Source organism: Haliotis rufescens, unplaced genomic scaffold (assembly GCF_023055435.1).
Source record: "Haliotis rufescens isolate VD_foot unplaced genomic scaffold, xgHalRufe1.0.p SCAF_9, whole genome shotgun sequence".
In the NCBI taxonomy this organism is placed as follows: domain Eukaryota; kingdom Metazoa; phylum Mollusca; class Gastropoda; order Lepetellida; family Haliotidae; genus Haliotis; species Haliotis rufescens.
This window is the reverse complement of record NW_025964383.1, coordinates 18,160-30,515: the sequence shown is the minus strand read 5'-3', so window position 1 is coordinate 30,515 and position 12,356 is coordinate 18,160. Positions and strand designations below refer to the sequence as shown.

Here is a 12,356-nt window from a genome sequence, read left to right as displayed (position 1 = left end):
CGTCAAAATTGTCCGATGTGTCGTTGGATAATTTCTTTGTTATAGAATATTCCATCAGCAGATGAAAAGAGATATTTGAATTTGTACCATGACCTTAAGGATTCCCCTCGTCACGGAATGGCTGAAGTATTGCCGATGTGACGTTAAACTTAAACTCACTCACTCGCCCCATCAAGGATTCCTGCATTGTTATTGGTCCGAAATCTACTTCAGACAGAACATTTTATTTGAAATCACTTCTTTCGAAAAACCCACCAGTTGGCAATAACTAATAATAATTCTCCTCTTGAAATATCGCAGATTGTTTACAGCGATTGAGGCAGTAAATTAGTTAGAGTCCTCTTTTATCTATTTTCAGGGTTAAAACTCTAAAATGGGAAAGATCACACATGAGCTTGAAGATCCCATGTTGAACCTTGTGTCCAACTTAATGGACAAGACCGTGGATGAAAACGAATTGATTGAGCTTTTAAAGAAGAATACGGGGAAGCACAAAGGCGAAAAGGGGATCAACAAAGAAAGACTGGTAAACTATAGATTTACTGATGCGGAGAAGAACAAACGTGATACATTACTAGCGTCAGATTCTGGAGAGTCGCTGCTTCATATTGCCGTCAGCTGTAGAAGGAATGCAGTTGCCAAGTTTTTAATTGATTGTGATCCAGGATTAATCAACTGTAAGAGGGAGGGCGATGAGTACTGTGGACAGACGCCTTTCCACATTGCCATTGCCATGGCCAGCTCTGCCACAACGGATCAGCTGGATCTACAGGAAGACATGACTGACACGACAGACATGATGGATAATCAACATCCGCAATTTCTTCCGAAATACATGATTAATGCACTGAAAATTGAAGATGAGAAGAACATTAATGATAAAAAATATCACAGTTTGCTCAAAAAGGCGATGGGAAGTAAAGTTAGAGGAAAGAAATTAAGAGGCACTGTGATGTTAGGAGGGACACCTTTGTCCATTGCTGCTTTGAACAATGATGTGATGATGGTGAACCATCTCCTTGACAATAACGCTGAGCTGCACGATTCAGATAGTGTTGGCAATACAGTTTTTCACTCTCTGGTCCTGTACGCATCTTTCAATCCAGACAAAGAGACGGACATCATGAACATGTTTGATATTTTAGCAAAAAGAGACAAAAAGCGGCAAAATGTACAACTAGAAAATAAACAAAATCAAACAGCTCTCCATCTTGCTGCCGTGTTGGGTCTGGCCAACGTGTTTGAACACATCCTTGGTATGGAAGATGTATACAAGTTCTTCACTAGCCATGACGGCGTTTTTGATATCTACGAATGTGATGTAACAGAGATTGACAAGGGAACTTGGGATAAAGCTATTCTTCAGATGTCGCCTGACTTCATGAACACAGGACACAGAGCCGAGGGGCTGGCAAACGGCAAAGTGGAATGTCCAGTAGTGACCTATTGGAAGCAATTTAGACGAAGCACAAACCAAAGTATTTTGGAAATCATATGCAGTTTGAAGACAGAGAAGGCATGTAATTTTCTGAAAGTCTACACTGTCCGAGAAGTGGTGTACTTAAAGTGGGAGAAGTACTGGCATTGTTACTATGTCGGCCTGCTTCTTCACTTATTGCTAATGAGTACACTCACCTACCATTCTGAACGCAAAACTTTTGTCATCCGCAAAGCTGGAGCAAACCATATGGAGACCTGGAACTTCAAGGCTTGGAGTGGCGTCTCATTGGTCATAAGCCTCCTTTATATAATTCTAGAATTTCTTCGGAGTTTTGTTTCATGGCAACCTTTTCATTTTACAATACTGCATCACAATGGAGTATACCGATGTATATTTGTGCTGTTTGGTTTTGCGTTACTGATTGACACGGCGTGGAATGCTGAAACTGTTACAAGTAATTACTGGCTGGTGATAGCATTGATCTTTGGTTGGTGGTCAACAACGTTCTTCCTGCGAGGAATCCGACAGTTCAGCTACATAACAGTTATGTTACAGAAGGTCCTCTTTGCGGATATGTTGAAATTTATACCAATCATTTTCATAATGATTTTAGCATTTACTAGTGCAATGCACTATTCCATGTCGATGGCGGAGGGTCCGCCTGGAAACTCAACAAGGGAGAACTCAACAGGTTGTGATGAAAACTCAGATTTTGGGAACTTCACTATCAGTCTAATGACGATGTTTAAAATGATGACCGGTCACGAAGAGATAAAAGGGCTTGAGCAAGCATGGCGGCATGGATCTGTCCCACTCTTTGTCCTTTCTGTGATAGTCATCCAGATGTTCCTCCTCAACATCCTCATCGCTATAATGTCAAAAACATGTGACAACTGCGAGAATACAGATGAACTGCTGTGGCTACAGAGATTGTCCATTGTCTTATTCATTGAAGATATGCTACCTAAATGTCTGAGGACGCCCATCGGGAAAGAGGAAAAGACAGATTATGGCAGTACGCGATATCTTCTTAAAATTGATCGTGTGCGAGTTGGAGACGCTTTATCCGAAGATACGTTTGAACACACTGTCACGTCGAAGGCTGTTAGATCACTGCACAACCTACTGAACAAAACAAAGGTAGGGGAGGAAATGACAACCGGTAGCGACAGAGCCAAACCTGTCCAGTATCTAGTTATTGAAGACTATGGGAGAAGAAAATAAATAAACCAAGACGTCATAGAAAAAGTGACAAGTCACTTACAAAGTGGAAGACTGGATCATTATCAAAAACTAACATATGACCCAACACATGCACCATCGTGGGCTTCGGGCAAGTAGAGGGTTCTATAGTTACAGCTTACAATCATTTGCCTCCTACACAACCGACAACTTAGAGTTTGGCATATCTGGAAGAATATTATCTCTAGAAAATGGCTCACTTACACATTTGTTATTGTGAAAGTCTGATTGGTTCAAAATGTCGTGTTTATGAACCCGAAAATGTTCCAGATTTATCATATGATAGACAGTTTATTGTGAAGGATTAGAATTTTACCTCTTCAAGATGATATGTCCATGTTATTTGTGAAAACGTCATGACACCTGTATTGTACTTCAGTATATCCAACTGCACTAGATTTATCGGAAATCTTTCACATTTTGTATATTTTTCACCAACAAAAATCGGTTCATTCCACTCACCGCTTTTAGGACGTCACTGTGTTCACAAATGACGTAATCGACTTTTTAGATGATAATCGTCCCCTAGGAAAAGTTTAAACAAAGAATTACATTGTATTTACAATGCCGAAAACAATCATTTTTACAATTGGTGTCAAATGAAATAATTGTAAATAAAAAGGAAAATGGTAAACGCAATTACGCTAAAGTTTTGTAAGTAAGTTGCACCTGCAGTTGAAAGTACTATTTTATAACAACGATAACAATTATTATTGTCATTATGTATTTTTTGTCATGTGTTTTCTATACTATTTCCGAATGAATACATGCTATAGATGCCAGCTATATCCTGCTTTTCTTTATTCCTGTAAATATTTTCCTAAATCTCTCCCGTCTCATCAGTCCAGATCTTGCTGTGTTTCATCTGCAGTGTGGGCTACCTCGTCTTTTTAACATAAAATATGATGTGCTTTTGTCTGTGTTGGACATACAGTCTACTTGCTCATTGGGGGGCGGTCGGGTAGCCAAGTGGTTAAAGCGTTCGCTCGTCACGCCGAAGACCCGGTTTCGATTCCCGACATGGGTACAATGTGTGAAGCCCATTTCTGGTGTTCCCCGCCGTGATATTGCTGGAATATTGCTAAAAGCGGCGTAAACATTCACTCGCTCACTTTCTCCTTCGAAACACAAGAGCGATTGTTTCAGGACGGCGATTGTATAGTCTGTAGTAAAGTATTGGAGTGCAAGTTGTCGCCGGACTTCTGTCACAGTAGACTGACAAGATTAGGTTTGTGTATGTGTTAACAATGTTGATGTGATTAATTACCAATCCAATTTCGGAAAACAATCTCAAGCGAAGATACTCAACGTCACAACACCCGCCACCGATGAATGTAATCATCCCAAAAGAATCTCCAAGTACACACATGTACTGTGATTATTACCAGTATTTTACAAATGACGTTGGCGTATTACGATCCGTGTTTCTTGAACTTGAACTTTGGTTTTGTAGCATATGTTTTATACGGTTCCTAGTAAATGACAGTTAAGACATGGATGCAGATTTTACTTAAAGGAGAGTAATATTTAAGTGTGACGCTCACACCTTTTTGATGTGCCATAATTTTCCTTTATAGGTTGTGTATACTGTTATATTTTGTATTGTTGTCGTTTGTTTGTTGTGTAACGCCGCACTCAGCAATATTCAAGCTATATGACCGCGGTCTGCAAATTATCGAGTCTGGACCAGACAACCCAGTGATTGACATCATGAGCATCGATCCAAACAATTGGGATACGATGACATGCATCAACCAAGTCAGCGAGCCTGACCACCCGATCCAGCTAATCGCCTCTTACGACAAGCATAGTCGTCTTTTACAACAAGCATGGGTTTCTGAAGACCTATTCTACTCCGGATCTTCACGGGTCTATATTGTTGTCGTCGACTTCTGGTTATTTTATGATTGTACTACCATGATCCCCGTGGTTATCCCGGGTTTGAGTTGGTCCCCAACAAGCTTTGCTGGTCGCAAGAGACAAATTAATAGATCGGATGGTCAGGCTCGGTGACTTGGTTCATTACCGTGTCATGATATCCCGACGGCGTGGATAGTTATTATCAAACTATTAAAATCACAGGATTATCTGGTCCAGACTCGATTATTTACAGGCCGCCAGCTGGAATGATGCTGATTGCGACGTCATACAACAAAGAAACAAATCTTTGATGAGGTCATTGTTACACAAGGTTTAGAATACAATAGCTATGGTCAATTCACATCTTCTTCTTTATCTGCAATTGTTTAATGAGCAACTTGCCATGATAACGTGTTGCCTTTATGAATATACCGTCTAACTTCGTGAAGAAACGGCTTCCTGACTGGGACCTATCTACGTTTGTCAATTCAGCATTGGCTTTCCCACTGGCATGGTATATGATAACGAGCTGACAGGTATACTAAAACCAGTATATCAGAATAAGGGAGATCCACTTGATGCCAACTGATATCTCCGCATTATGATGTTTAGTTGGAGAAGGTGTTCACTAGTATACTTAACGGTAGATAACAGCTTTGTGATGCACACTATTATGCATATGTGGGCACGTCTATTGATTTTACCAGCAGTTGATTGATAAATATTATCCTAGGTTTGTTTCAAAATTAATAATATATTACAATAATTGCATATACACCCATTTCTATATCGCATGTACCATAAGCCCATAGCCTTTCAATATTATGATTAAACAGTATGAGACGTTTGCCAAATCTTCTAACAACGGGTGAGAACTCTTTCTTATGAGACGGCATGTTGCAAAATTCCAACAAATATAGAAAAACGTAAATGTATTGCATTACCCAAATTCGATTGCCACCTAGATTTTACTGCAATAGCACGTACGGCAGCGTGGTCTGCTATAAGGGCTTTGGGCTTGCTAATTTCCAAAGAAAAGACCAAAGGCGGTATGCATTTCCAAACCTATTCCGAATTGTACGATAGTAAGGTGTGGTCAGTTTTTGACTACGGGGCGGCTATTTGGGTTAAATTGCTGAATATCATAGAGCCATTAAATGAAAAGTCTTTTCACTCTAATGACAGCGTAGAAGACGGGATTCATGTTTTGCTTCACTGCGTATCATAGGCAGGACAGGGCAGGACAGGGCAGGGCAGGGCAGGGCAGGGCAGGGCAGGGCAGGGCAGGGCAGGGCAGAGCAGGACGATATCAGGGCACCTCTTTTTAATGAATGTATTGTTAAGTAAGATAAACCTGATATCGACAAACTTTGTTTTATATATTTAATGATGCCAGTGTGTGTTTTATACTTTTATACTTTATACTTTTATACTGCTTTTTAATTCTTAATCGTAGAAAGCATCTTTTATATGGATAACTTTTTATTAGATCATCCTTATTGCATATCTGTACGAATTGTATGATAATGTTTTCTCTCATAATTCTATTGAATGGTTCTGTACATTTTATCAATGTTTATTTGTACAAAGTTGTTTTATGCATGTACATAAGTGAGACATAAGTGTGTGTGTCTGTCTGTACGGATTAATGTCGGCAGTATAGTGCTAGCTCACTGAGATACCATGCCGCAGTTTGACATGAATACCCCACTCAGACACATCACACTGACTCCGAGCAGACCAGTCCTTGTTTAAGCCCTTTAATGCCAAGCGCCAGGCAGGGTAACAACAAGCAACATCTTTAAACGTCACTTGGTTGGAGATCAGACCACCGACCTTCTGCTCTCCCAGCAGACACTCTACCCACTTGACCACTAGCGGACAGGTATAATTAAAACAGTATATGAGAAGAAAGAAGACTCACTTGATCATGACTCATTTCGCCGGATTATGATGTTCGTTTGGAAAGCTGTTCACCAGTATTCTTAACGTTACATAACAGCTTTGTGATGCGCGCAATGAATATGAATATCTTTGCGAGTTTATTGATTTTACCAAAGCTTTCGATAGTGTATGGATTTAATAGGTTTGTTGTTTAAACTATCAAAAATAGCACATTTGGGCTTTTAGTGAAGTCATGGAGGTTGTTGGAGAGTGTTTGGACGTTTTCCCAGTTGTATGGCGCAGCAATTCGCCGTGCAGAGTTGCGTCCCTGGGCACACAAGAAACCTATGATTGTGGGTCCGAATCCCGATTCGCCTCGATTATGTTTCTAGGTTTGTCAGTACCATACACGTGCTCGTGGGTTTCACCGAAGTGGTAAACGTCTAAGACCTGTATCACTTGGGGCTTTCCTCCCACATTCAGCTGACACGCCGTGATATAACTGGAATACTGTTAAAAGCAGCGTTAAACACAACTCACTCACACACACACTCTAATAGTAGTTCATGCCATGTAAAAGAGCAAGAAATATACCCTTACCATTTGACTGGTTTCTAAAAGTAGTTCATGTTACAGGTAGGAGCCAGAATTCTAAACATCCATACTCCATACATTCATATTCCATACACACATATTCCACACATCCATATTCCATTAATCCATACTCCACATATCTATATAATAAAAAGTATATTCCATACATCCATAGTCAATACATTCATATTCCATACACACATATTCCATACACACATATTCCATAACACCAATATTCCACACATCCATTCATCCATACACCAATATTGCATCCACTCATATTCTATACATCCATATTCCATACATCCATTTTCCACACATCCATATTCCACACATCCATATTCTACACATCCATATTTCATACACCCATAGTCCATTCACAAATATTCCGTCAACTCATATTCCATACATCCATATTTAACACATCCATATTCCACACACCCATATTCCATACACAAATATTTCATACACCTATAGTCCATACACCAATATTCTATTGTTTTTGTGTGTGTTTATTTGTTATTTTTGGTTTAATTCATTTTTTTTTATTCACATTTTTTCAAGTTATTTTTTTCTTTGATTATACAGTTATAGAGTGCAGTTCTGACAAATGAGTAGATGATCAGAAGATTATATTATCATTGACATGACTGTATAATATTAATGTTACAGTTTGTAAACTCATCCTTTTCCCTGTATATGATTTTATTGCTTACACATTTGGATAACGTCTTCTTACTGTCGAGTATCATAGTTTTCTTTTTTTCCGTTTTCTACTCCATTGGTCCCAATTATACACTCGCCCTTCTCATGCTTGATAAGCCCATTGTTTTTATTTTTCCTGTTTGTTTAAATCTCAACACACTGTGGTATGAATAAAGACAGAAAATAACTACAACAAATAACCAGATAATTTAAACTTGATTCACTACTTGATACGGGAGGTTATATTTAACAAAACATACCCAATTCTCCACCTCTTGTGTAAAACATTGCGTGTTCGATGGGAGCTGATATTAGTCAATTTTGAAGGAGAATTAGGTTATTTCATTGAAAATTATGTAATAACCTAAGGGGTAAAATTGATGTCAATGTTTATTATCTTTCGATATTGTTCTACATGTTTGGAGTAAGAGGTATACAGATATCATTAACATGCTTGCTTTGTTGTGGCGATATACATCGCATCTTGGTCCTACCAAAAATGGTCGTAGTATCATCCATATAAATGTTTGCAGCTTTAGAGAGAAAATTGATTTAGTTTATGCAGAACTTTACGAATACGATGTTATTTGTATTTCTGAAACATGGCTATACTCTGACATTTCTGACAAAGCAATTTTTATGCCTGACTTCTTTCACCCACGATTGCGTAAGGATATAATGACACGGAGTGGTGGGGTCGCCATATATATACAAGACACATTATTTTATAAGCACAGGGCTGATTTATAATTACCGGGTCTAGAAGCAGCTTGGGCACAAATATCCACCCCTTATATAGGGGCGGTCGGGTAGCCTAGTGGTTAAAGCGTTCGCTCGTCACGCCGAAGACCCGGGTTCGATTCCCGACATGGGTACATTGTGTGAAGCTCATTTCTGGTGTCCCCCGCCGTGATATTGCTGGAATATTGCTGAAAGCGGCGTAAAACCATACTCACCCACTCACTCCACCCCTTTTAAGGCATAACTTGTTGGCACGTTCTATAGAGAAGCCACAACAGCCTACTACTGGGATTGGTGATTTTAATGTAAATCTATCAAGAGACATTGATCCTAATATTGAACAATTAAAGTCAGTTTATTGTCTCGAACAGGTAAAAAACGAACCAACCCCTGTTACTTCTTCCTCATCAACACTCATAGATCTTGTAGCCTATTGTTTCCTATCCGGACGGAAGCCTAGAAATTGTCCCAGTCGAATGTCTTGATTGAGGTACTTGAAACCAGGAAGCAGGTAACAAGTCGATGTATTGTAACGGAAATTTACAGAACTGATTACCCTTGTAACGACCGGAACAGGATAGTACCTTGTTTCATACGGGTGTTTTTGCATCCGGGCCACCTGGAAAAGTTTACTTAAGGTCGTGCGAACCGCACGAGCTTTAGTGAGCGTCTGGCTCCGAGGGCAAGCTTGCTGGGATCTGTCTGTACACACACGTGTTTTCGGTATGGTGAGATAATTGTATTAGTTTTTGCCCAGTCACACCATTTTAGTCTAGGTTATCATGTTTATCATAATGATATAGCGTGTTTTACGGTGACATTTTCTGCTAGAATCTATGTGCTAGTGTTATTTTGAGATTTTCCAAGTCTTTGAACCCGGTGTGTCAACCGAGTATATTCGAAGACTATGATATGAAAGCGTTTAACGCCTACAGTGTTGCGGAATGTATTATCACCTTTGTTTGGACTGTAGCATTTTGTTTTTATGAATCTCGAGTGTTGAGGCAGACTTAGTTTAGCTTTGAGCTTTTGCACCACTGAGAAGTATATTGAAGATATACACCAATTATGTAATTTAAATACTGTGCCCGTCGAATTTTGCTGTTGTGAAGCATTTTGCTTAGTTTAACATAAACTCAGTGTTTTCTGGCTCATTTGTACTGCCTGTGGTGATTTGTCTATAATACAGAAAAGAATTTTGCTTGGTCCATCATTGGTGTATTAATACTTCCATTGGTTTATCAGATATCACACAAACTCCTCTTGGAACAATGTCTCCTTATATTTCTGTGCATGGTTTGTAACCAGTCGTGACGGGACCTGAAACACATGGATATCGTTCGATGTATAGTCACCTAGACCTGAAACACATGTATATCGTCCGATGTATAGTGACCTAGACTTGAAACACATGGATATCGTTCGATGTATAGTGACCTAGACTTGAAACACATGGATATCGTTCGATGTATAGTGACCTAGACTTGAAACACATGTATATCGTCCGATGTATAGTGACCTAGACCTGAAACACATGTATATCGTCCGATGTATAGTGACCTAGACTTGTAATAAACCAGTATGTGGAACAATTTTGTTGTTTGTCACTTATTTTGAAGACTTAAGCATTAATCCCTCGCTCAGAGTGCCACACAAACTCGGAGAACCTATTTGTTAATTTTGATTTGTAAGCGTAACAAGAGTTTATGAAAACTCTTGAGGCGGAAATGATGCTGTAGTGAAGTAAATCCCTACAGTATTCCTTCCGCGCTATGGATGTAGACACGTCGCACGTCCGATCTGTTACATACACACCAATGGAACAACGATAAGCCTATACATGCACTATTCCTATAATGTCTCTCTCGGTTACTACCGCCTCCGTGGTCTCGTGGTAGAGCGTCCGCCCGGAGAGCGGAATGTCAGGGGTTCGATCCCCGGCCGCGTCCTACCAAAAGACGTTAATAGATGGTACTTGTTGTTACCCTGTCTGGCGCTCGGCATTAAGGGGCTAAAACAAGGACTGGTCGGCTCGGAGTCAGTATACTGTGTCTGAGTGGGGTATTCATGTTCAACTGCGGCATGGTATCTCAGTGTGCTAGCACTATAAATCGGCATCAGTCCGGACTAGTACAAGCAGCCACACAAACACATACACGTACATGCACGTCGCTATATAAGTGCAATAATCTTGGACGCGACGTTAAACCCCATTTCACCTCACCTCTCGGTTACTGATGTCATGCTCCCATGGATTCCGGTTTTCTTTAACAAGATGAGGTAACTCTCAAGACTATGCATCAGCTGTGACAGTTCAGCGGTAGACATTGTACGAGCGCTTCAATTAGCGTCCACTAACAATCATCAAAATTAAACATTATACACTATCACATAACATTAGTTATATGTAAACGTTTAGTGTTTGGAAAGTCTTTTTCTCATTCATATGAACATACCTTATTACATTCATACTGATGTCTGATTTTGTTTGCTCATTTCTTGAATTATACAGACCCTTTACCATTGCATTTCCTTTCTTCCCAATTTGTTCATATCTTTCTTGGTACAACATCGATGAAATGAAAAAAATCGGTCAAGGCCGGTTTCAAACGAGGGCCCCAACCTATTCCACACTATCGAATCATGCTAAACCCGGAGTAATATCCATTTGTATTTTGGGTAGGCTCTCTCCTTTTACGACAGTAGAGGAAAGCCAGTAAACTAACTACAACCCGACCTAGAGGCAACAGGTAAACACTTCAACCCAGAACACAAGACTGTCCACTCCGGTGTAACTGCATCTTAAACCTACTCAACTACACTGCCTCCTATCCTGTATATATATACTAGCCACATAAAGAAACTGTGCACGGAGAAAATATATTCTGGATTGAAATACAACACAGCAAGAACAAAATGATGCAGACGCTGTAGCAGCTGAATGATCGGACCATAAGAAAATGTCAACGGGACCTGAACAATATCTGTTACGATGACGTCAGAAGATCAAAATGGAGTAGGGGGTCATACGACAAAGTCACAAAGTCAATAACGGGTATGACCACCCTGTGCGTGAATCACAGCAGTGCATCGGCGACGCATGGAGTCCTCCAAATGGGCATGGAAGGCCTGGGGAATGGCCTGCCATATCCTCCTCAAATCCTGTGCCAAGTCACGGACGTTATCTGGAGGATGTGGAAGACGACGCAGACGGCGCTCCATTTCATCCCACACATGCTCTTTTGGGGAGAGATCTGGGGAAACTGCAGGCCATGGCAGTAACATGACATTGTTATGGTGAAGGAAATCCATTGCGACCCTAGCCGTGTGAGGACGAGCGTTGTCCTGTTGAAATGTCAATCCCGGGCCATGACGTTGCAGGAAAGGAATGACCACAGGCCTCAGAATCTGATCTCTGTAGCCAACACCGGTGAGATTGCCCTGAACAACCACCAAAGGGGTTCGGTGCCGTGCTGTTATCCCACCCCAAATCATAACAGAGCCACCTCCAAAACGATTCCTCTCCACAATACAGTTGCGTGCATAACGTTCTCCCAAACGCCGGTAGACACGTTGGCGCCCGTCACTGTGGGAAATGTTGAACCTCGATTCATCTGTAAAGACAACATTTCTCCACCATATTCGAGGTTGGCGAACATGATTTCGACACTATCTTAGACGGTTGACTCGATGACGGTGTGTCAGGATGGGACGTATGGCAGGGCGTCGTGGTCGAATTCCGTACTGACGTAAACGATTCCTGACAGTGTTGGGATGGATACGGCGCAGTCCAGGAATTGTCTGGGACGTCGTTACTGCCGTTTGGAACCTGTGTCGGAGATGTGTAACTCGAATCCACCTGTCTTGTCTTGGCGTCGTTACTCGGGGA

General features: G+C 40.6%; 1 protein-coding gene across 1 annotated transcript; it reads left to right on the top strand.

Moving 5' to 3' along the window:
- The first annotated feature begins 372 nt into the window (after positions 1-372).
- On the top strand, positions 373-3,683 carry LOC125377467 (transient receptor potential cation channel subfamily V member 5-like). The gene has a single exon (XM_048391045.1). It carries the CDS (start codon positions 374-376, stop codon positions 2,663-2,665), a length of 2,292 nt encoding a protein of 763 aa, XP_048247002.1. The 5' UTR covers position 373; the 3' UTR covers positions 2,666-3,683.
- Positions 3,684-12,356: the final 8,673 nt, after the last annotated feature.

Excerpts from the sequence above, each read along its gene's own strand:
- LOC125377467 (XM_048391045.1), top strand. The coding sequence starts at position 374 with ATGGGAAAGATCACACATGAGCTTGAAGATCCCATGTTGAACCTTGTG.